Raw genomic sequence first — 26,167 nt, 5'->3', positions numbered from 1 at the left:
ATTTAATGTACAAGAAGTGTAAATCTGTGCTGTCATTTAAAGAGTTCATGTCTCAAACCATTTTCCAAAATGTTTGAAGGAACAGTTTAAAACCAGAAGACTCCACATTCTTAATCAGTATTAAGAGGGTTTCTGAGTCTAGCCCTAGCCTCGACCTCCTACAGGCGTATGCATAGGCTCAACTTATGTAACTTAAATAGCACTTTATGTAGACATAGCACTAGTATATAGTGTAGTGTAGTTTCCTTAGATAGATATTCCACTGTTAGGTTCTTAAGCTTACATATGATTCATGATGACTATTTTAGTATTTTTATGTATTTGATGTATTACCATGTTTTATGTTCTTGCTTACTGTAAATCGCTCTGGATTAAGAGCGTCTGCTAAATGCTTAAATTGTAAATTTTGTCTTTGTCTATTAAATAAATACATCTCCGAAATGAGGTGGTGCAAAATGCAGCGACCTGGTTCGTAACCAAATCAAAGAGATGAAATCATATCAACCCTGTTTTAACTGCTAATAACTATTCAAATGATTAGGCCCAATTAAAAAGGCGAGGTATCAACCAACATATTAACTAAATACAATATCGTAGCCCCCATTATGAAAAGGTATCATTTGGATCCAGTATGTCATGTCTGTGATAAAATGTGGAATATTAAAGGCATGAGTTGAACAATAACATACATGGAAGACATATTTGAATATTCTTACCACATCTGGGGGTCTAATAGAGTAAGTTAACTTCATAGACACATACAAAACAGAAAAAAAGATCACGGCACTCCATCTCTAATAAGTGTGACAGGGTTCTATTATGTTTTACTTTTTCACAGGTTAACATGCAGGTTAGGCTATACATTAAATAAAAAATGACTTACGTGCGTCTAAACGCTGTTCTTATGTCAAATCCATCTACTTCCTTCGGAACCTCTGAAATGTAATGCAAGACATAAGAAAGAACAGTCGATGTAAGTCATTATGATCAAATATATAGCATCAAACAATCTCAGTTTTGCATGTAAACTCACCAGATTTCCATCTGTTTCAATTTATGTAGAAAATAAGGTGCTTAACATAACCCTAAGAAAGTGAAATTACCGTATTGAGCAAAACGTGTGAACTGAACACTATAAGCCAGTCGTGTCTGGGGACCCCAAGGGTCCTTGAGGGGGTTCCAGTGGGTCCCCAGGGGACCCCAAGGGTCCTTGAGGGGGTTCCAGTGGGTCCCCAGGGGACCCCAAGGGTCCTTGAGGGGGTTCCAGTGGGTCCCCAGCAACATTACTTCATGTAGAATCAAATTCAGTTAACCACAATACATTCTGCAAGCTCATAACGTGTTGCGATGCTTGTAGATCTGCAAAAACATAATACTATTTTTTTAAACATTTTAACAACAAACATCTGGTATGGGGGTCCCTGGCACAACATATTTTCAGATCCGCAGCCAAATACCAAATACATTGAGGGATCCATCACATCACAAATGTTGGAGAACCAGCTAAGCCACTAAGCATATTTTCATAATGAATCCAAAATTCCATTTTAAATAAAATATCCACTGGGGACCCACTGCATTGGTAACTTCCAGGGTAACTAGCAGAAAGATGTTATGATACTGCAGCCGGCATACCTACCATGTACAGTCAAATCAAAGGTGCAGCTGTCAAACTTGTCCCTAGAGGTCACCTCGCACCGAAAAGCTCCAGCAAAATTAGCCTTGGCTCCAATGACCTGCATCTCAAAGGTGTAAGCCTGCAAAATACATAGTAAGGACATCAATAAATTAAACTTTATTTACTGTATATTGTTGTCGGGCATAAACCTCTTATCTCCATTCAGACTCTTAGTGTTTTTCCGTAAATTAACGCCCGACTTGCATACTACAGCGTCAGACAAAAGTAGCAAGCTCAAAACGCAGCTAGAAACACAGCACGAAGCGACAAGTTTTAAGCTTGTAGATGTACTACTTTTGCCTTTTTTTATTTGAATTCTGAAAAGTAACAGTTTTGGACTTTTCCACTCAACAGAGACGATATAGCATACATCTGATGCAAAACCAAGGTCCCGATCCGATCACATGATCGGAAAACGGGCCGATCACGTCATTTTCAAATGATCGGAAACGGATCGGGAGCAAAAGACGTGATCGGGACATCCCTAGTATCAATATTATATCAATATCATGATATTAGACTGGATATCGTCTGTGATTTGGGATATTGTACTATTGTGATATGGCCAACTGCCATCAGACTCTATAATGCAAATGCATAACAACTGCCCGTCGGTTGTCTCTGCTCCTCGTAGTCCCGGCCTGGGGCTCTTGGAGGTCGGAAATAGCCCCTCTCATATACGACCGGCCGTGGCGGCTCCCGCTCAGGCGGGACCAACTCACACAGGCAGGTTTGAGATATTCCACCCAGACCCGAGGGCACTGAGCCTTTGGGTCTGGCCCGTGAGAGGATGAACCTTCAAGACGTACTGTAGGCCTACCCGCGAATGTGGTTGCCATGCACAATTCAGGGGGCCAGAGCTCCGTCTACCATCAAGGTGTACGACGTAGCATGGAAGGTTTTCGAGCGCTTGGGTGTGCTGCACGACCTGTGCAGGTCGTGCCTTTTCAGGGACGTCCTTACCTTTCTACAAGGGCTCCTGGATAAAGGCAATTATCTTTCCTCGCTGAAAGTGAACCTAGCGGCCATATCATCCTGCTATATTGGAATCGATAACAAGGCCCTGAGCGAGGACACCCTCATAAGGCGGTTTATGAAGGGTGCGTGGAAATTACGCCCGGTGACCCGGTCTCTAGTTCCACCTTGGGACTTGGGATGGGGGCTCTTTCGGAGACCCCATTTGAACCACTGGAGACGGTGGGTCTGAAAGCCCTGTCTTTGAAGGTCATCCTGTTGGTCGCCCTCACAACGGCTAAACGTGTCAGTGAATTACAGGCCTTGTCTGTAAGCCCGGACTGCACAGTGTTTAATGAGGACAAGACTAGGGTGACGGTTAAGCCTAACCCAGCGTTTGTCCCTAAGAACTCCAATGCCACCATTGTGCCAGTGGACCTGAGGTCCTTCCACCCCCCTCCTTTCGCGTCAGCTGAGGATGAGAGGTTACACACCTTGTGCCCGGTCAGGGCCATACGGGTGTACATGGCCAGAACGGTTTCCTTCAGAAAAGGAAGTCAGTTGTTTGTGGCATGGGGTACTAGAGTCATGGGGAAGCCAGTGACTGAGGTCAAGCTGTCCAAATGAGGCCATTCAGATGGCTTGCTCCAGCAGAGGTACTCTACCAACTGTGGGGTTGAGGGCTCACTCTACCCGCAGTGTGGCAGCATCCTGGGCTCTATACAAGGGCATATCGGTACAGGATGTTTGTTTAGCGGCAAACTGGTCGGCGCCTTCAACTTTTGCAAGGTTTTACAACCTGGACGTTACTGAGCCCTCAGTGGCTCATGCAGTCCTGCAGGTTGCTGAGGAGCGTGGGAACCACCCTCAGGCACCCTAGTTCTTGTCCTCAGGGACATATCAGTTAGGGGGTTGAGACCAGTATGGTCAGGTCAGAGTTTGGGCAACTTTGGTTGCCAGCTCATGGCAAGTGTGCAAGGCCTTTTGGGACCCGTTGGACCTTGAGATTATGAACCTATCTCTCCAATCAGACCGAGGTCTGAATGGTAGATTGATAAATCCCAGGGGAGGCGTGTTCAACGTCCGAGGACGGGTTCAGCCAGGGATGGTTGCTCTCTCTCTCTCTCTCTCTTAGTGATAACGAAGGGAGTGTATGAGTCTCACATACGTATCTAGAAGCAAATGTTGAAGGTTAAAATAACTGTAGGTTATATGATAACCATGGTTATTTAACCAATACATTTGCGTTAGATACGCCGGGTGGCCCTTCTCACTTGAAGAAAACGGTTTATCCGGGGTGAGAAGCGGAAGTCGCGGCAGGGTTTTATGCCCTCGCGCGGGAGCGCAACGTGTCATCGCGCAAAGATCCCGAGGCCTTAAAGGTACAGGCCTCGTGAGTGATGGAAAGATTTTTCTGTAAATAAGAACAATTGGGATGTTCTCACATGCGTATCTAGAAGCAAATGTTGAAAGGTTAAAATAACCTAAAATTACCTTATTGTTCCGGTCGTATTGCTCCTTGATCTGCAGATGTTTCCCAGTTTTGCTGGCTAGGTCCATCCATTTCCCCTTGAACCACTTGCAGGTGGGTTTCTTCAATAGTGATTCAGCATTCACCTTAGCCACGAATGTAATATTTTCACCTGCACAGAAAAATAAAAGATATATTTTCAGTGATGCAATAGGTTTTCAATGTAATGAGTCCCGGGATGCAGGGATGGTCTTTTAGATGAGTCCCATGGGACATTTTATGAGTCCCACTTCAACAACGTTATAGGAGTCATATTTTGCCATTTTTACAAATTACAGCATTTGACTCTTATGGTTATAATGTGGTTAAATTGATGTAGAAAACAGAAGAAGAAATTATTATCATAACTAAAGCTAGCAAAATAAACTAGAATAAAAAAACAGTACAGTAGTGCATCCTGTGGATGCAGAGGTCATTGTTTTATAGCGTCCCTTAACTATAAACTGTGTTTTGGGATGCAAAATGCACCCTATTTTAATCTCTGTATTTTACCCCAAATGGGTAGTTTTGCACCTCATATACAATATTTGAATTACAAAATATGATTCAAATTATTTTTTGAATCAGTAAATGCTTGATGATCATTTAATTTATTTATTTATTTATGTATTTAATGTTTAACACTTCCAATGGTCATAACGCGGTGGCTATTGCTCAGATCAATGCAATATATGGCTGCATGGATTTGAAAGCCTGAAATTTATTTATTTATTTATTTATTTATTTATTTATTTATTTATTTATTTATTTATTTATTTATTTATTTATTTATTTATTTATTTATTTATTTATTTATTTATTTATTTGACAGGGACAAAGCTCATTAATCAACATGTCAGTTTTCACATCAATGTAAATGGGCCAGAGTTAGCCAAAGCTACATTTCATCTGTAGTCCCTGGGCAGGCTCTTAAGAAATGAATGATAAAAAGAAAGACATAGCGTATGACATTATGACATTGTTTCAGCCTTAATTTGATACTAGAATTTCAGGCTTTCAAATCCATGCAGCCATATATTGCATTGATCTGAGCAATAGCCACCGCGTTATGACCATTGGAAGTGTTAAACATTGCTGTAGTGCACTAGAAAGTGCACTACACTGTTTAACGTAGCGTTTAGTGCCACGTTTGGTTCAGATTGGAGCAATGGTGTGCATCAGGCGGGACCAACTATATCTTTTTTAATTAAATTATTTTTCTTCTTTTTTTTGAGTGGTGCAAACCACTCCAACAACCAGCTTTGTCTGTATCTATGTATGTGTGTACCTGTACGTGTGTGTACCTGTACGTGGGACCCAAATAAATGAGCATGGTTACTATGGTCACTGACATTACGTCAGACCACAGCTGATCAGGCTATATAAGACCTTGCACCACTCAGTTCACACGGGTGTGATTTTTTTTTTTACAAATACATTTCATGTTGTCCTACAAGTAGCTTTTAATTAGAGGCAAATGAGACATGGCCCTTTTTAAGAGATCATTATTAGTTTGAGCATTTTGGATCTGCCACTTACCAACAGCGACTTCTGCAGACTGGGGTTTCTCAGTAAAGAGACCAGTGAGGTCCTGTCTAGTGTCTGGAGGCTGTCCATCTGAAAGTGCAATTTCAAAACAAAATCCATGTTAGAAAGAGTCATCATCATTTGGGTGTTTGTCATTCTGGTCAAGATGTAGTACAGGCAATCTATGGAAAAAAAGGGGTCAACCTCAAACAAATTGCAACAGAAACAGAAAGCACTGAGAAATCCCAGTAGGCGGACATATTGAAAAATGCAAAAATAGGTGATGTACCATTAACAACCTATATAGCAGTCATCACAAATGTGATGGTTATCACATTTGGGCAAGTGGCTATGGCCGTTTTTAGCCCAAGTATTGTTTTTCATCCAAAACAAATGTGTGCAATGGATTCAGAATCGTTAAAACCCCCTAGTTTGACACCTCACATGCTAAATTTTGAGAATTTTGCCTTATAGCCTATAGGTTGTTAATGGCATCACCTATTTTATGTTGAGAATTACATCCAAGCTGGAAAGACAACTCAATGGCGCTGCCAAGAATAATATAAGGAAAACACTTGCACTGCATTGTACAGCGTTTTAGTTAAATGGGGTATCAGCACCCTCTACAGGCTCACATGCTGTCTTGAGGCAGTTGGTCAGTGGTGGGTGCCAGTGCCACTATGGGTGTCATGGTCACAACAAGCTATTTATCTCTCACAGGAACTTCACAGAGATACTATTTACTGTATGTACCTTCAAGAGAATCGGGAATCAAGCTGCAGAACACTCAGAACAGGCAACAAAATGTTTATGCTGTGCCATTTAAATATTTAAAAAAAGATTAAAACATGAAACTTGAAATATTGGGTATATGGCAACATGAAAAGGCATGCCTATAATCATAGATTATTATTATATATTATATTTTTTTATCCCCAAAATAGAAAGTATGATGTCCTAATCACGTTTGTGACAGATACGTTAGCTAACTAGACAGCTTAGGTAATTTCACATGCTTTGTTTCAGCCTATCTCAGTCCAGGGTCATGACTGCAATTAGGCCTATTGTACTTGGAAGTAAAAATAAATGTGCTTACTTTAGAGTAAATGACAGGAACATGTTTTAACTTTCCATAAATTAAATACAGTAAGTCAAACATCATAGTATGAACATCATATTCTCATATGATATTCTGTCCCATGTTCGACTGATAGGCATAGTTAAGCAGTGTAATGCAATAGGTGTTCCATATCACCAGGCAAGTAAACAATACTGCACGTTCAGATATTTGTTGGCAAAACAACTTTGCATCTTTGTACAGATCAGTTCTCGATAATAATATCCCAATAATTTGAATTCAGCTGGATGATTGGCAGGAAAACACTGTAAACAAAGCAGGAACAACATTTAATTTAATTTTGACTGCGTTGATTTGAAAGATTAGGAGAAGTCATGTTTACCTAAATCATTGCTTTGGGGCCTACTGCACTGTGGATGTAATAAAGTACAATATGCTTTGTGGATCTATATTAAGAGCAAAATCCATATTTAACATTTTAAGCTAATATCCAATCATTTGTACTTTCAATTCAATAATAGAAACACCAGTGCTGCGAGGGACGGTCACAGAAAGTGTCAGAGATGGATGCCAGCACAGAGAGAGTGAAACATATACAGTATAGCCTTTTTTCTGTGCCATGGCTGACATTGGAACGGCCCTATCGATGACATTGGTAATATAACCACACCACCGCACCCCTCGTTGGGCCAGTTGGGCTACCCATGTTTTGCGCTATTTACTGGACTTTAAAAAGGTTTCCTTTGCATTGTGTATTTATTATGGGATGACACCAATGCCTGATTTACAGAAGTGAGTCTGACCCTCAGGTGATTTCATTGAAATGGTAACCTCTGAAGGCTGATTTTCACTTGCCCAATCAAAATGGAGTGGAAATTGAAAACGTAGACTATGACAACTATGACAACGTCCATGGACATTGATTAGCCTGGTAAACCGCATCGCAGTCGCGTGAATTCACATTCTGCAGACCGGTCTGGACCCAAGCGCTCGGCGCTCGCTGGACGTTTTGTAGAAACCAAAAAGTGGAAGAGCCAATCAGTGTCTGCGTTCAGCGATTGACAGACAACGCCCACCCAGCACTTGGAGACTGGTATATGCAGAAGATGCATGATAATGTGAATTCACACAACCGGGATGGTTTAGCAGGCTAGGACACTGATATCCACACCCTTGAAGAACAGAAGCACTCCATTCATTTCCAAGAGTCAATCAGTGTCTGCGTTCACTTCAGGGCCCTGTGTGTGTGATTGACAGACAACGCCCACCCAGCACTTGGGCCCAGACTGGTATGCAGAAGACACATGATAGTAAATGTGAATTCACACATTCAACTGGAATGGTTTACCAGGCTAGGACATTCACACCCTTGAAAAACAGAAGCACTTCATTAATTTCCAGAATCTAAAATATATCCATCTATCCCTCCTTACTGACTGACACCTTCTCTCTCCTGCCTTCATCCTGCCTTCTCTCTCCTGCCCTCATTCTTAGGGCGGCCATAGCGAGGGACCATCTGGCAAATCAAAGGTCACCGCCGGTTTGTCTCCGGCCTCGGTCGCATGTGGAAACTTGTGTCCCTGAACAGTACACTTAACCCCAAGATGTTTTGAAAATAAATTGCCTCAGCCTAGCACTTTACCCTTCTTATATTTATATGTTCACTGTGTTGTTTTTTATACTGTGCTGAATAAATAAATACAAATACAAATACAAATGTGTTGTGATTAGAGCTTGTAGATCGGCTATTTTCAAATGATGTACAGGGTTAATGTGTTTAAACGTATTTAGGGATCCCTGGATAGGGATGGAGCTCGTTTAACGAGCATCTTATCGATCAGTCTTATCGAGCCGGCCAGCTGGGTTCTTATCGAGCCCACTATTTTCTATTATTTTGTAGAAAGATGGGAGATGACAAATTCTGAACAGAACCAGTATCTTTTGGAAAACAATATTGAAGAACCATCACTTTAAAAGCGTCATTTTGTTTACCCAGGCAGTGCTGGTTGTCAGGTATCAATACACTTTTAGACATGACATGTTTGTGCCAGCATGGGTGCCAGATTTATTTCTTGATCGCCTCTTCACTTGATTGTTTAAACATGGACGTCATGGGCTGCTATGCTCGATAACAGGCTTGATAAGCCCAACGCGTATTGTTACCGGGTACTCAATAAGCTTGTTATCAGGTTTTGGGCTCCATCCCTACCCTTGGAACCCCCTCTATTGGCATAACTCTTTCCTTGTTGAAATGATATGTCTCATACAACTGCAAATCATCCACTGCCTTAGTCACACACGCTGACAGCGGCTTTGGTCCCCTCCTCTCCAGTTTCACTGCTATGCCGATGACACACAGCTCTACCTCTCCATCAAGACCACCAATTCAGCCACCCATTCCACCCTCACCACCTGCCTCACAGATGTAAAAAAAAACATGGATGCACAACTCAACTGCATTAAATCTGCATTTTCTTATTGGTCCCAACTCCCTCTCCCATTCCACCCATGATTTCTCACTCAATGTTGATGAGGTATATACTATAGAGGTATATAGTACATGCGGTTATGAAAGGGGCTTTTTTTCAGATCTACAGTTCTAGGAAACACAGAATGGGGGGACTTTTTTTTAATTATTTCCACTCAACAGCTCTAAGGTATATTAATGACATAAAAAAATGAAAAAAAATTAAAAAAATGAAAATGAGTGGAATTCCCCTGTAAGTCAGTCCTCCCATTAGTCCGACCTGTGCTGTGGGTTACAAATCACCCGTACTGCGGGTTATAAATCACCCTGTGAGGCTTCCTGTGAGGTTAGGGTTTGGGATAGTGTTAGTAATGGTCGGACTAACGGGAGGACCAACAATATGCCACGCTACCTATAGTATAGTGCCACCCTTAGGCTAATATGAGTAAGTAGAATCTATAGCCTCCTGGCATTCTTTATCTGTCTCTGTGGCTACAGTAATAACACCAGTAAGACGCCCTGAGGGCGAGAAGCAACCTCGCCCTAAAGGACGAGGTCGCGTGCATGCATTCGCCTGGGTGGTGGCAGACTGCTGGGCGACATATGTGGCCGGGCCGGTTAAGACTCACCCGTGGCTTCCGCGTGCGGTTAGGTTTCTGGTTTAAGGACTTCAGTGTTTTGTACCATACTATTGTATGAGTACCGAACAAATAATGTTTGCTTTCGCCAGGCTAGGTTAGGGTTTGGGGTAGGGTGTCGGATCAAAGTAGTGTTGGACTGATAGTACGTCGGACCAAATTGCAGTATGCACCCAACAAACATTACAATGTGCTAGACCCTTGAAAGATGGATTGTTGAGGTAGAATACCACACCTACAGTACCATTAAGGTCCCAGACCAGTACTTACAGTACCGTACAACTTGCCAAACCCAATCCGCAATCCCTACTACTCATATGGGACTGGACCCATGAACCTGTGGTCCAAAGGTAAGAGCTCTACCGACTGAGCTACCCTTGTCACCAAAATCAGTAGAGTTCATCCTCAGAGGAGCACGAATGTGTACAGCAAAAGGAACTTTTGAGATATCCAAAGGTTTGGACTGATCGATCAACAGACAAATGGGAAACTGTAATTCCAAAGTCATTGTGATGCACATGAATGAGTGAATGAATGAATGAATGAATGAATGAATGAATGCATTCATTCATTCATTCATTCATTCATTCATTCATTCAGTACTTCCACCAGGCTTGGGCTTATATTATATTGTGTGACCTACCATCAGATGGAGGACCATCACTGCCTGGAGCAAGGCTGGGTTTGCGTTCTGCTGCAACTGGGGCAGGGGTCTCTCCTCCTCCTCCTGCAGCTGGGGCAGGGGTCTCTCCTCCTCCTGCAGCTGGGGCAGGGGTCTCCCCTGCTGTGGTTATGGGTTCTGCTGCTGCTGGGGCAGGTGTCTCCCCTGATGCTGCTGGGCTTTGGTCTGCTCCATCAACTTTAGCTGGTGGGACTTTCTTAAGGGCTACTGTATACCCAGCAACGTGGAGACAAACAGGCACAAATAAGAGGCATACAATGGCAAAATGTTCTATACCATTTCATCATCATCATCAGTTGTCAAAAAATAAATATTGATTAAACTATAATACAAATCCAGTGCCTCTCAGTCAACTACACGCTTGTTTGTGTGATTTGATCCATTTGAATTCAATAATTATTGTCCAAATTGTTGTGTCAGGGCTCAAATATTCTTTGCCATGCCACCATCTGTTATCACCCAAACATTTCTGCTTTATCATCTTTAAATGGCGGAACAAGTTTCCATGCACAGTGTGTTATCAGCTGCTTCTTATGCCTATTCTGAGCCCCAGTCAAGTGGTGGCCGGTGGCCGGTGGGTACTCATGAGGAAATAATCTGTTGCTGTATAGGGGTTAGGGTCACCTTGCCGAAGAGCAAGGGTGGTTATGATATGACTCATATGAGCCACATACATTGGCCACAGGCAGCCATGTATCACTTGTGGACCCACCAAGACTAACAGCCGAGTCACTGCATCTCTTTGCTTGCAGATTTAGCTCCACCTTATCAAATTAAACACATATCATTCGGAGAAGAGACAAGTGTCACACTATGTCACACTTGGCCCACAGTTTGTGTAACATAATTTCACAATTATTGCATGCATTGCCCCATTGTTTTCAACAAATAAGTGTTCAAGAAAATGTGATTGTGAAAGTGACTGTACCAGGCAGTGGAGCAAATGCAAAGTGTTTACAAAACATTTGATTAAAAAAAAACTATTTTAGGATTGTGCTTTTAGGCCTCTGTGTTAGATGCTGACCAAGACAGTGCAGAGTTCATAGACAGTGTACATACTACATACAGTTTTCACACTATGGTTGTTTTTATTGAGTGCTCTTTTGACTGCATACCACACAGGTGCAAGTGAGGGCCTCAAGTGTACAGTACATCTGTAAAATCAAAGCCTCCCACCTTCCTTTGATATGACCTTCAGGTCAAACTTGACCTTTGCACCCCCAGCAATCACAGCATAGCTATTGGCGTCTTCTGTAGTGACCGCTTGTATGGTGAGAGAGTGGTTGTTTCCATCTGCCGTGATCAGATACTTGTCGCCACTGGCAATATCCTTTGCATTGCACTGCCATTTCACCTTTGCATCAGGTTTCTCTGTTTCTGCCTCAAAGACCACATTACACCCCTCTTCTGCCTCCTGAGTCTTTGGTTTCTTGGCAAATGCTGAGACTAAATTGAGAGGGATTGTTCAAAATACAAATAAATCCTTTAAAATGTGTATTTGGTTTTGTCTTCTTTTTTTGCCAAGGAGGTACAGCCATTCCCATTGAAAGAGAGGTTTTGCAACACTCAACACGCGACACGATCATGTATGGAGCGTGCTGCATATAAACACCCATTAAGAGGGTTCAACGCTGCTACACAGTAGTGATTGGAAGGTCACCCCATGGAAAGCAGTAGGTAGGCCTACTTCCACATTCTTCTTGTTTTTCTTGTTATCAGTGAGCACAAACACATTCCAAATGAACTGTTGGTTTGTTTTGGCAATACGTCATTGAAGATTGAATATTATATTTCTTGCCCTCCTTTTACAACGGAAGTCTGCGGAAGTGTTGTAACTCTCCCTCTCAATGGCTCTAGGTACAGCTTGTTATGTTTGGGCAAAACAGGACACCAATGATAATGCACTAGTAGACTCACCAGCGTTATCGTACAAACAAAAAGTGCCAGCTGTAACCACCTGGTGATATGTCAAGTGAATTGTAGAAACACATCAAATATAATTTGTATTTATATATTTATTTTCTTCTTTATTAAAGATTCATCTTACGTAGTTTTAGTTTGCAATGATCTTCACATCTCTACCGAAAAAGGTGTGTGTGTGTGTGTGTGTGTGTGTGTGTGTGTGTGTGTGTGTGTGTGTGTGTGTGTGTGTGTGTGTGTGTGTGTGTGTGTGTGTGTGTGTGTGTGTGTGTGTGTGTGTGTGTGTGTGTGGGGGGGGGGGGAGGTTAAGAGTGAGAGAAAGAGTAACAAATATTGACATACAGTATAATTGACCTACAATATTAAAGTTGCAAATAGTTCTGTTGAATTCCTGCATTTTCTTCCTTTCAATACTTTGAATAAAATGGCAAAAGTATGACATAATTACATAAAAATATACAGCACATACTTATAACTATATATGAGAGAGCTTTTTATCAGGATTAATGTTGTCATGTACAACTAATTTGTTAAGCATCCTGTTTCCGGTATGGTAAAGCCCTCTAAGCAGGGGTTGAATTAGTTATACATACTGCAGCTCCTGCACTATACGAGTTCACATGAAGCAAATGAATTCCACATGATGCAAGATGACCTTATGAGTTTAAATATAGAATACATATGTGCCATACTGTACTAATAAATGATCCCAGCAGCCTGCAACGGTGTCCCAGGTATCATAGTAGAGGGATTAGTTAGGCTCTATTTTTGAGACTCTGGAACCAGAAGGAATGATATGCTTGCGGCCTGAGACTTTCCGTTGTTGTGACAGCTCTCGTCATGTTCTGCTCGCAGTCATTCAATCATGTAAACCTCTCTCCTTTGGATCTGTTCTTATTTGAACTGTAAAAGTCATCAACTCCCACAAGAGCACAGCTTCATATCAGCAACGCTGAGTGCTTAGGGATGTGTGAGGCCCAATGGCCTCATATAAACTTAAACCCAGTCCAGCATCTCTGGCCAGACACTATTTATATATTATACTACATTGTAGAATAATCTTTGCATTCTGGCCGTTACAAACCCTGTTTTATTACTACATTTGAATTAATTTCTACCTATTCAATATATACTCATTAGTCATTACTCATTTAGGATTGTTCTGCTTTTTGTTTTAATCAAGGTTCTATATTTTATTCAAATGTAGCCTACTGAAAAGCCAGTAAATATTTTCGTAAAAGCTCACAAATAAAGTGAATAATAGGTGGTGAAATAATACAGTGTTTACATAATCTGTAAGTCTCCTGTTGAAAACTTGGTATTGAGTCTCCTGCTGGTAATATTGAATACAGTGCAGTTGTTCAGCAAATCCCGAACGCTACAGCACTTAGCACACACGTTGACTGGTTGGGCTGCATTCTGTCATCTGATATGTAAAGCTTCTCACTAAACAGAGGCAATGCATTCTCATTGAGAGAAAATAACTGTGTAAAGTCATTTGTCAAATAGGAATCCTGTCAGGAATTTTTAGATCAGTGGTACACCATGAGTGATGCTTATTTTGTGAATGCAATGATGTCGGGAGCATAGCAGAGCCAGTCGTGTCTTGTCCCACCATAACTCTTACTAAACATGTGTTCCCTAGCTGTTCCACGAGTTCCTCTATAAATTACATACAGTAGTTAGCCAATCAAATAATCAAACAGATCAAACAGGCTACTTATTAATAACCCCTAAAATCATATATGTTGTAAAACAATGATTTCGGCTGTGATGTACTCTAGCCTATACACTATTGGATACTTTGGATGTCTAAGTAAGCCAGGAAGCTTAGAAAGACATACTGTAAACTAGCCAAAGTGGAACTTTGTGGGTTTCAACAAGCCGAAACAAACAACATATGTCAATGTTACATTACATTACATTACATTGCTTACATGTGTTGCTTAACCTTTCATGATTCCTTCCTAAATGTACAGATGTTACGTCAATTATTAAAATGAGCGTGTTTTGGCTGTTTTATGCCATGTTTACATAAAACAGGCTGTATCGACCCCAATACATTACTTTGTGCAGCTCTCAACAGTTTCTAAAAGTTTCTGTTAGAATGAAAAGTTAGATGCTGCTCTTCATGGCTGTCAAAATAACTTGGTCACGTGACTTGATATAGCACATGACATACACAATACAGGAGACAGTGAATTATTTAAAATAAATAATACGGTGCAGATAAAGTATGTAAGTTGTTGTTGTTTATATTATTCGCATGCTTCTTGGCACTGAAAGTTCCATATAGGCTTGTGTCTCTCACAGATGGTTGTTTGACATTTTTTACTCTTAAAAGAAAAGACACAAAAGCCTGGACAGATACATGTATGTGTCTACATATTCAAACTAAGTACATGTGCAGTTCTAACACCAACACTACGTTAATAATACATTTGGGATTGTTACTACTGTTTTAAAATCAGCTGAATGTAATCATTATGAACCTACCTGCTTTTTTGGCTGGCTCAGGCATCCTTAATTCTGTAGTCTCCTCCACAAACGTAACGGACTGCTGTCAGTCTTCTATGTACCTCATGCCTTTGCCTTTAATAGAGAGGCCTCCCCTACCATCATAAACCGCACCCTCCCCTGTGTGACACTGTCTAGACCCAATCCCTTGTCTGAACAAAGCAAAGTAGCAAACCCCAATGACCTCAGGCAGGCCATATTTCAACCATCCTTTCCTCCAACACCTCTGCTGCATGACAGGCCTTGAGAGGGAGGGGCCCTCATGGAAGGCAGGGGTTAAAATAGAATAGACATGTGCTGAAAGCCGCTGCATTTCACCCCAGCCCCCCTGAAAACAGGTAGAACAAAAAAGGCACAGGAGTCCAGGAAGCAAGAGTATTTATTTGTATCTGTTTTCAGGTATACTGTATATTATACAGTGTATCGCTACTTACAGTAGCTTTCCATCCTCCATGTTGTTGGCTAGGAATTAAACGTCTGTCTGTCTGTCTGTCTGTCTGTCTGTCTGCCTGCCTGCCTGTCTGTCTGTCTGTCTGTCTGTCTGTCTGTCTGTCTGTCTGTCTGTCTGTCTGTCTGTCTGTCTGTCTGTCTGTCTGTCTGTATGTCTCTGTCTCTGTCTTTCTCTACCATGTGCCGTGTGCACTCAATGAGTGTTTATTACTGAGACTTACCTCAGTAATAAAAACTCATTGATGTATTTGAGGCCAATAATAGACCTCTACTATATCATTCTATTCTATTATTGGCCTATTCCATTATAATGACATTCATTCAAAGTAAAGGAATACCAGTACTGCTTTTTTGCTTTGTTTGTCACTCAGCAATATTACATTTATGTAATATTGTTATTTATGTAAAATAACTCATACCACATTACCAATTTGTCAACAAAGTTTCCCTTTTCTGTACTAGATGTCTGTAATACAAACTGCTCTACACAAGCTTTTCCTCATACTATTCCTGAGGGTGCTATCACCTCCTATGCCCAGCTTTGTGTGTTTGTGTGCACCAAATTTTAGATGATTTGATTGGCTGAGCACAGAACGCTAGCCCCTCCTATGCCCAGCTTTGTGTGTTTGTGTGTACCAAATTGACTGACTGACTGACTGACTGACGGACTGACTGACGGCGGGCTTTCATAGTAATCTGCGACCTACTGTCGCAACTAGTGCAGTATTGTTATCAGTACTTGGAGGAGTCGTGTGGAATTCCATATTTGGGCAAGGGTGACATCATATTGGATGGGACAACAGCAACTTATGTTCCTAGTACTATGAGATCATCAATATGATGTCTGTCATGATATCCATGTTTGCGTAGAACCTCCATATCACGGCAAAAACTGCAGACAGATCAATTGTTATTTTCTTTTATTAGTTTACAAAACCCAAACCCCCCTACCCAGTTAGTACATACAGTGCCAACAAATGTATATTCAAAAAGCAATGCCCACTTCTAGCTTTTAAATACAGACTAAAGAAAATGATACATACAAGACATAGTTTTAAATTCTGCTGTTTGTGCTGGTCCAAATACAATGTAATTCATTTTTGTCTCCGTCACAGAGCTGTGTCAGCACGCAACAATATTTACACCCAGTGGCAGAGCTTTCATGTACCCTAGATGGTGTGTGTGTGTGTGTGTGTGTGTGTGTGTGTGTGTGTGTGTGTGTGTGTGTGTGTGCGTGCATGCGTGCGTGCGTGCGTGCGTGCGTGTGTGCGTGTGTGTGTGTGTGTGTGTGTGTGTGTGTGTGTGTGTGTGTGTGTGTGTGTGTGTGTGTGTGTGTGTGTGTGTGTGTGCGTGCGCGTGCGTGCATGCGTGTGTGCATGCATGAATGTGTAGGCATGCATGCGGGCAGGTGGCCTTGTATTTTCTCAGTAATCCTAAGTAGACATCAGTGGATGTCCCCAGTGTGTATTGCAGTATCACCATGGTAGGGTAGGGCAGGGGTTCTCAACGTTTTTGGCCGGGGACCCCGGAAATGCTTTGGCAATGTCTCGGGACCCCCGCCCCCTCCCGACCCCCAATATAAATTGACTGCTACAATAACCTTAAACCATTTTGGGCGGGAACCCCTTTTGGTGTTTTAAGCATTGTTATAATTTAGCTATTGAAAAATAGCAGATCTACAAGCTCATAGCGCGCCACCGAGTGGCGCGCTACGAGCTTGTAGGTCTGCTATTTTTGAAAAATCGTGATTTTTTTTTAAATTATTATTATTATCTTTTTTTGAAAATAATTTGGGGACCCCCTAAAATAATTTGGCGACCCCCCGAGGGGTCGCGACCCACGGGTTGAGAACCCCTGGCGTAGGGCATACTATTGGATGACTGGCCACGTCCAAATAAAAACTGGGTGACTGCATCGTCTGCATGCATGGTCACTTCTAATCTGAGTTCCCAGAAGTCTTATTTTTCGCCACTAGGGGGGCGAGAAAAACAGGTCACTTCCAGCTCAGGGCAATATTGCAAAGTATAAAGGATTGCACTGGGTTTGAGTAAATGTACAAAACTGTGATGATGAGCCCGTGGATTAAGAATAATAATAATAATAAGATAATCATCAACAGTGGAAGCATTTGTTTAAAATTATTTTAAAGATTTTAAGAGAAATACAATGGTACAACAAATGCTGGGATTAAGAGCTCTCTTAAAACTGATTTATACTTCAGCAAAGATCTATGTATTTCCAACAGAAAGAAAGTCCCTGGAGTTACTATAAATATCCTCGACCTATTAAAAGCTTCATTATGTACATTTTCAACAGCTACATTCAGTAGAGAGTTTCATGAGATTTGTGCATTTAATGCTGGAGAGTTTTTGGTTTCTTTAAATATTGTGTTTGAATCAGTTATACTGTATAATGAAAATGAGAACTTAAGTTAGTCCAACACAGGAGAGTCCAGAAAGTATGCAAATGCATATGCAAATGAGATGTCTGAGGCCATCTAGTGGCTATATGTTTTGCTTTTCTGGAAGATTCTGTTGGTAAACTGGTACAGTATATGTCAAACAGATGAGTCATTATAATTATGCTCAAACCATTATTGCACAGTAGTTATGTGGAAAATACTGTGTAATGAAATGCATGATGGATAATTAGCCCACTTCTTAAAGGGACATACAGTGTCCTACCTTCAGTTGATTCACATACTGTACAGTATTATGCTATTTACAAGATCAACAACATGGAATAAACAAAATGAAAATCATCCAGATACAGTATCTGCCTTACACGTATGGTTTCCTTCCCAGCACCTCACCACTGAACTGGTAAGTGAGCTTCTTCTTTATCTTCTTCACCTCTCCAGTTTTACCATAGTTGCGCAGAGCGCGAGCCATCTTTTGATAAGTCATTTTCTTGCGGTTGCCCTTTTGGAGCCCCCACCGGTTTGCGAGAGCCTCTTTGTGTTTGGATGAGAACTGGAATATGCCTTTGTCATGATCCACCCACCAGATACTGTCCTTCATGTCGCCATCTCTCAGTAGGTTCAGCAGGAACTGATACAGTCGGATCTTCTTTTTGTTGCCTGCTGGGGATTTTAAATAGGTTATCCATGTTAGTGACTATACAGATTCAAGTACAGTTGTTCCTTACTTAGTTTGTTAACTTTGTTTTCAAATATGATGCTTTGTATGGTCCTGTATAATGTTTTCATAGTCAGCCACACTGTATGAGATTGTCACATTGAGGTGCTACTGTATAACATTTTCAAGTTTTGAACTGTAAATTGTAGAATCAAAATGGATTTGCATCTGGATTGCTTGAATTATGATGCCTCTACATGTTTACAGTAGGCCATGCCCACGGCGCTATAACAGCCCACTGTATCTTTTGTCCTATTCATTTTTAACTGTAAACCTAAAATCTAAATATATTTTTTCCCTGGATTCCACACCCACAGATGTTCTCCCCCGTACATTTAGCCAATTATTTATGCCAGTGAGGAGCCCCCAACAGGAGGATGCAGCACCTCTGACCCACTACTCCTGCCTTACACACTCCCTGGCCCTGCTGACAGGTGCCATGCCCCAATTATAGGGGCAGCTCATGTCCAGTTTCCAAGTATGGAGGGTTTAAGTGGTAACCTATAGCTCACCAACTGTGGCAGAATGATTCTGAATGAATGTCTAGTTTACTAAGTATGGAGGGTTTAAGTGGTTATACCTGTAGCTCACCAGCTGTGGCAGAATGAATGTCTAGTTTACTAAGTATGGAGGGTTTAGGTGGTTATACCTAGCTCACCAGCTGTGACAGAATAAATGTCTAGTTTACTAATATGGAGGGTTTAAGTGGTTACCTAGCTCACCAGCTGTGGCACAATGAATGCGCTCTCTCAGACACTCTTCATCAGACACCTCCAGTGGGGGGCTTCGTCCTCCATGCTCCTCGTCATCAGAGCTTCGCTCCACCGGCGATTGTTGTGTGTAAACGGGTCGGAAAAATTGAACCTTGAACACATAAAAACTTGATTGTTATTGACTGAAATTATTCTGTTTGGAGACACATCTTGTGCTTTACACCAACTTGACACATATTTACACAATTTTGTCTAAAAGCTGTCACGAGGAAGAACGTGTAAAACAGAACACGTGATAAACTCAGCAATTTATAGGCAAGAATATCCCACAGGAATTCAAAGCCTTTGACATGGGCTAATGAACAATAGACACAAAGGGCTATATCTTGCGCCTATTTTGAAAAACCTTTTAAAATAGTTTAAAAAGCCGATCTACAATTAAGCTCATAACGTGTTGATGTAAAAAGGCTAGTTGAACTTTAAAATTGTTTCTCAAAATAGTAAACAATGGCAAATAAGTTTAGGGATAAGAGGTAAGGGGTGGCGCAAGATAGGGCCCTAAATGGCCTGATGTCTGACACAGGCACGCACGCACGCACGCTCGCACGCACGCACGCACGCACGCACGCACGCACGCACGCACGCACGCACGCACGCACGCACGCACACACGCACGCACACACGCACGCACACACGGACGCACGCGGATTGGAACATCCTACTCTATATTTTGTGTGGAGGGCTGGGGCCTTACTGCAGGTTTCTGTATAACATGGGGATATACCCCAATGTTAGGATCCGACAGGTCATGTGGTGTGAGGTTGGGGTTGTGGGAAGACTGCTGCAGTTCTGTGAAATAGCTCTTCGCAAGGTTTTCAAATTGTACGCGGTAGAATTCTTCAGACAGTTGGGGGCTTCGTCCTCCATGCGCCTCGTCATCAGAGCTTCGCTGCACCGGTGATTGGTGTGGGGAAATGGGTCGGAAAAATGGCACCTTTGAAGTAACACATTGAAATTTGATTGGCATTTGGCATTACTCTGTTTGGTGACGCATCCTGTGCTTTACACCAGCTTGACACATGTTTACACCATGTTGTCTAAGCTGTCAGGAGGAAGTACATGTAAAAGAGAACATTGAAGAATTCGACAATTTATAGGTAAGAATATCGCAAAGGAATTCACACACTGTGACCATATATATTTGGACACTTGCTTTGGCAATGTAAACGTATGTTTTCTCATGGCAATAAATCTCCTGAATTGAATTGAAATTTGAAATTGTGACCAGGCACTAATAGGGTGGGGGGGAGAGACGCATGGGGCTATGGGGGGTTTTGGAAGATGGGGAGGTATGGGGTGAGGGTTGGGGGTTGTGGGCATGCGGGGTTTGGGGGTATAGGGGGCTTTCATGTAACAACTGCTTGGAAGATGCATGGTGAGATGGTCCAGATATCCACATTGTGCTTTTTCTAGTGTAGGCTATATAATATATACACTAGAAAAAGCACAATCTATAGGCTACTGTAGGCTACATATATTATATGTAGCCTACAGTAGCCTATGGATTTGAACTGTTGTTATTGTTGTCAGGTTGAAACAGCCTATATTTTGTGGAGGGGGGCCTTACTGGTTGCTGTATAACATGGGGATATACCCCAAGGTTGGCATCCAACAGGTTCTCCATGTCATGTCGTATGAGGTTGGGGTTGTGGAGAGACTGGACACTCTGCAGCTCTGTGAAGTGGCTCTCCGGGAGGGTCTCAAACTGGTGACCATGGTGAGGGTGGTACTCCCAATGATCTGAACAGAGGAGGACAGAAATGTTACCCTTTTGTTTAACAGTGCAATATGTTGTTCCAGATCTGAGCACATTTTGAGACATCAATTTGAGACAAAAATGACTGGAAATGTATTTGCAGATTTCTATAAACCTGAAACATTAACAAAAACACCATAGGGAGCTGATGAGTGTGCTGTAACAAACTAAAGTGAAAATAATATATCAGCCTGAAGCTCTTTCCTGTTTATGTCATTGTTAGTATCGTTTTCAGTATGCATCCATTTTAAGGTCTTATATGTTTTCTCCTAAATTGTAAAATGCTCTAATGCCCTGCTTCCAGATTAAAAACCTTTGAAAGAACTGAACACAAATGTTATAAATGCAACTAATGACATGATGTACTCATTATATTGTACAATAAATGTGTATCATAGAGTACATCAAGCATCAATTTATTGTACCTGTATATAAAAAAAAAGTTTATACAACAAAATGATCAGTGTTAATTTATCCATTTGTAACTCAGAGAGTACAAATGTAACCTAATGGGTCCATTTAGTTACATACATTTGTTAAACCACCACTGAGATTTATTTTATTTCTTTCATGATGAGTGCAAGATGACTTTCTTTTTCAATAACGCGACCAACGCAACAACAACAAAAATTTTGCCTTTTGGAAACATATATATTCAAAGCAGTCGATTACAAAAGAAAGTACAGAACCGCTCCTCTATTAACAAAACCCCAAGGGCCGAAAGTTGTTCTATGTCTGTAGTTTTTAGCGGCAGACAGAAATGGCATCTGTTTCCTGTGCTCCATACAACACGGTGTGGTAGAATCCAGCTGCACCTACACTGCACTGTTTCTGTACAATTTACAGTACAGAAAGATACAGCCTGGCCACATAATACAAATGTCTTTTAATCATTTTATTAAATTATTGATGAGTGTTTATTTATATACATGAGTTGATTATTGAGGTAAGGTTATTTTCCTTGTCTGTCCACAATACACTGGTTTCTTTTTGCATTGGTATATCATTGGAATAATCAGGGATTATTGTTCAAAACAGCACAGATGTTGAGTAGAGTGATTCTCACCTGACTGAATATCTCCATCGAGGACATATGGATTATATGAATATTCTATTTGCTGCCTGTAGATTTCATTGTCATACATTTCTTCTGTTGGCTGCAAGGGAAAACAATATCAAACAGTATAATTAGTAAAGATTAGACTTACCTGCTGTTAGTAATTTAATGTTTATATTGTTTATCAGTCAACTGTGCTGATCTGCAGTTTTTGGACATGATGATGCCAAAATAATCATGTTTTTGTCACATACAGTGAAATACATTTAAATAGGCCTATATAGTTAATATTTTCTAATGGGTTATTGTATAAAGCCAAATTACTGAAATAGACAAGATCATCACAAATAATCATTTTGAAATGAATTATTTCTGAAGAAATGCTGGCATCTTTTGAATGATAATTTTACTGCTTGCATTTAGCTTTTAATGTATATCATAAACATTGATTTAACTCTAGATTACTGGACTGCGCTAGGAAACATTTGAGAAAAGAAACCAATTTGTTGTACTCACAGGCGAGATGAGGTAGCTCTCCATTCTGTATGGATGCAACATGGAGGATTCTTCTCCGGGCATCCGAAACTGTTTGCTTGCAGTAAGTAGTTTCTCACAATATTTCAAAACTTCTGCGGCACCATTGCACAATGTTTCAAAATTTCCTCTCACTCAAAACAACAAAACCTCCCAAAATGTCTTTCCCTTTATTCTTTTATATACTTATTAAGTCTCACTATTCTGTGGAGCCTTCCCGGCCTTCTGTTGTATATATCTAAAAAAAAGCTGAATTAAATAAACCCTTTGGTTAACGGTGTGACTGTTAAAATAGGAACTTTTGACTTCTGTAAATCTATGCGGTTGGGAGCACCAGAGTGTGTCTGGCAGAGGTTCCTGGCTATCAATGACTTGACAAGAGGTGACTATAGTCACTCACACTAGTGGATCTAGTGTTGTCCCCTCCCTCAGCAGCCAATCACCATGAAGTGTCTTCATGGTCAAACTGGGCTTGAAACAAAAGTGATATCTAAACATTAACATATCATTACCCAATTGTGTTTCAACATTTTACTTTGGTGAATTTTTGCTCACCAAAAGCATGAACATAATATAGGCTACTGTAGGTAGCACAGTGGAGCACAATGCAATGATTACCATGTAAGAGCCCAAATGCAATAGTAGGCTATATTATTAGTTTAGTTTAGTTTATTAGTTTTATTTGTACCAAAGACTGTGTAAACACACACACACACAAACATGCACACGCAGGCACGCACGCAGGCACGCACGCACGCACGCACGCACGCACGCAATACATTGTATGTTGTTACAGTATATACTATAGGTGTATTAGGTCCCTTATTTGCATCTCACTTAAACATATTCCAATATATCAAAAGGTTACTTAATAATGTCACGTTTGGCAAGTCTGCTTTTCAACCACAGATATGTGACTCGTGACGTGACCACACATGATGGGAACATTTCCTACAACTTTAGGAGAGTGCTCTCTCTCTCTCGCACACACATGCAAGAATGCACGCACATATGCACGCACATAACACACACGGACGGACAGACAGACAGACAGACAGGCAGGCAGACAGGCAGGCAGGCAGGCAGGCAGGCAGGCAGGCAGGCAGGCAGGCAGGCAGGCAGGCAGGCAGGCAGACAGACAGACAGACAGACAGACAGACAGACAGACAGACAGACAGACAGACAGACAGACAGACAGACAGACAGACAGACAGACAGACAGACAGACAGACAGACAGACAGAGTTTTAAGATTAGATGAAGACATGTTTTGTAACCCCACAGATGGAGATTATGACTATCAGGGAGAGGAGGAAGCGAAACAATTCCCAGGGGAAATACAGTCCTACTGCACCAAGCAGATAACGATAAAGATGGGCATCTAAGGTTACATCAACTATACTTCATGACTCTTTGTTTTCTGTTTGATGCAAACATTTAGCTTGTTTCTGATGTCACTGTTATATGCTGTGTGCTATGCACTGGACTACACAATGAGTTATAGAACAATCTGATAATGCATCAAGGAATTTTAACATATATTACATATATTTTGGTATACCTGCATTCATTTTAAAAGGTTATGGGAATCTTAATTTGAATTATAAGCCTTGTAAGTGCATTCCCCAATATTCTGTTGAATGTTCCGTGTGTTTAAGAAAAGAGGAAGGGTACATCACACTGCTATAGGACAAGTGCTCAAAATACTATTTTTCCCCATATTAAAATAATCCTGGAGAGCAGGTGTGTTCAACATCTATACCGTAATGAAGGTTTACTCCCATGGCTGTGAAGACATTAGTCACACAAAATCACTTTTAAACCACAAAATATTGAAGCAAATATATTTTATGAGCACCCAAGAAGGAACACTGAACACTGGTCAGCTATACATTGATGTATAATGGTCAGGCCCTTTTACTTGATTTGTATATAAATACCTCAAATTCATATGTTATTGCAGGGGTACAAAAGAGCTATTTTTGCAGTCATTACATTACAGTAAAACAGAAAGAAAACATAAAAATATCAAAATATCAAAGTATGTATACATATATTGTAGTACAAAGTGAGTAGGCTTTCCTTTGTTTTCCCATCATACTTTGTCATGCTAGTTTTATTCATTCCAATTCTAAAAAGTTGTGTCCTGTCAGTTTGATTTCCTGTTTAACTGATACCATAATTGTCATTGTCCCTGTCGGAGGAGCTGCTAAACCACACAAACTGTGGCCTACCCTAGCTGGCCCCGACGCTAATCACAGCTGTCTACCAAAACTGATGACATTTAGTATTTTCTAAATATATTAATACACAGTGAACGTTTCAGCTTGCCCAGCATTATTTTGGCCACAGTTATTTCCCGCGTCGAACCCCATTTTGTTGATGATTTTTCACATGAGATTTTTCACATTTTGCAACTTTGCAACGCATACGGCACAACAACATATGGCTTCATCCCTGGCTGGCACAAGCTCTTTAGGCCAGTCCACACCAATTTGTGACACAACTCCTTGTAACATGCAACTCCTTGCAACTATACTTGCAAACATTATCCCAAATGGCGTTTGCAAGGAGTTGCATTGATGTGGACTGGCCTTACAACGGTTCTGTTGCAAGGAGTTGCATTGGTGTGGACTGGCCTTAAAACGGTTCTGTTGCAAGGAGTTGCATTGGTGTGAACTGGCCTTACAACGGTTCTGTTGCAAGGAGTTGCATTGGTGTGAACTGGCCTTACAACAGTTCTGTTGCAAGGAGTTGCATTGGTGTGGACTGGCCTTACATCAGTTCTGTTGTAAGGAGTTGCATTGGTGTGGACTGGCCTTACAACAGTTCTGTTGCAAGGAGTTGCATTGGTGTGGACTTTCCAGTTCAAATGTGTCAATTTGGGGGTCCTTCACTTGACATATTCTTTCAAATGGACGTTCCTTTGCATTCTTGTATATTTTTCAAGAACTATCAAATTCTTTCAAACATTTTCAGAGATTTCGAAAACAGCTGATTGCAGCCCCTCCACCTTTGTGCTGGTAGCCCTGAGGCTATAGCTCAATGCCATGCCTGATCGCTCCGTTCATTCCATGGGCTAATGTCTGTGAGTGTGATGTATCTTGCTCAGTAACTGTATCTTAACTGCTGTGCTGCCTTGGCGACTGAATAAAGGTCTTATCTTATCTGTCCTAGTGTGCTGGTACCTGCTAATCCTTTTTGTTATCTTTTGTGTCATTATCAGTACAATTATGTTAGAATTAGTATCTTGTTGCTAACTTGCTACCCATTTATTCTATCTATCTATCAATCTAACTATCTAAATGCAAATGGTAGTCCAGTTACAACAGCCCAATGCAATCCATTTCTTTATTTTAATTGTTTTTTTTCCTTCTTTTAAACACTTTAGTTTCATTATTTCTAAACCATTTTACAGCACCCAGTCATGTAACATTGTATATCAATGGTCTGTGTGTGTGCTGTGCACATGTGTGCATAGGAGAGAAAG

The 26,167-nt window shown here is 41.1% G+C and overlaps 2 protein-coding genes across 8 annotated transcripts in view; both read right to left on the bottom strand.

Moving 5' to 3' along the window:
* mybpc3 (myosin binding protein C3) overlaps nt 1–15,075 on the bottom strand; it is a 46,830-nt gene extending 31,755 nt beyond the window's left edge. For both annotated transcript variants that reach the window (XM_079496893.1, XM_079496894.1), the window contains exons 1-6: nt 14,951–15,075; nt 10,496–10,741; nt 5,682–5,759; nt 4,127–4,275; nt 1,640–1,757; nt 884–935 (exon numbers count right to left, since the gene is read on the bottom strand). In XM_079496893.1, the coding sequence (XP_079353019.1) occupies nt 884–935; nt 1,640–1,757; nt 4,127–4,275; nt 5,682–5,759; nt 10,496–10,741; nt 14,951–14,975 (668 nt within the window). In that variant the 5' untranslated portion in view covers nt 14,976–15,075. The remainder of the gene's footprint in view (nt 1–883; nt 936–1,639; nt 1,758–4,126; nt 4,276–5,681; nt 5,760–10,495; nt 10,742–14,950) is intronic.
* Nucleotides 15,076–17,186: 2,111 nt separating this feature from the next.
* On the bottom strand, nt 17,187–23,060 carry spi1b (Spi-1 proto-oncogene b). Of its 6 annotated transcripts, none has more exons than XM_079497186.1 (6): nt 22,661–23,060; nt 22,154–22,244; nt 20,899–21,071; nt 20,026–20,265; nt 19,272–19,422; nt 17,187–18,503 (listed from the first exon to the last, which is right to left on the bottom strand). In XM_079497186.1, the coding sequence occupies exons 1-6, from the start codon at nt 22,721–22,723 to the stop codon at nt 18,202–18,204; spliced, it is 1,020 nt and encodes a 339-aa protein (XP_079353312.1). In that variant the 5' UTR covers nt 22,724–23,060; the 3' UTR covers nt 17,187–18,201. The 6 variants fall into 6 exon arrangements, with proteins under 6 accessions (XP_079353312.1, XP_079353313.1, XP_079353314.1 ...); XM_079497187.1 differs by having other exon boundaries at nt 17,187–18,500; XM_079497188.1 differs by having other exon boundaries at nt 19,281–19,422.
* Between the last annotated feature and the right edge of the window lie 3,107 nt (nt 23,061–26,167).

The sequence above is a fragment of the Electrona antarctica genome (assembly GCF_951216825.1).
Source record: "Electrona antarctica genome assembly, chromosome: 3".
Taxonomy (NCBI): Eukaryota; Metazoa; Chordata; class Actinopteri; order Myctophiformes; family Myctophidae; genus Electrona; species Electrona antarctica.
This window is presented reverse-complemented; position numbering and strand designations above follow the sequence as displayed.

Bases quoted from the DNA above. Each gene is read 5' to 3' on its own strand.
- spi1b (XM_079497186.1), bottom strand. From the start codon at position 22,723: ATGCCCGGAGAAGAATCCTCCATGTTGCATCCATACAGAATGGAGAGC. The intron at 22,245-22,660 runs GTGAGTACAACA...TTTCCCTTGCAG, and splicing joins AGAGCTACCTCATCTCGCCT to CCAACAGAAGAAATGTATGA. The intron at 19,423-20,025 runs GTAAGGCCCCAG...TATGTGTTCAAG, and splicing joins ATGTTATACAGAAACCTGCA to GTTCAATTTTTCCGACCCGT.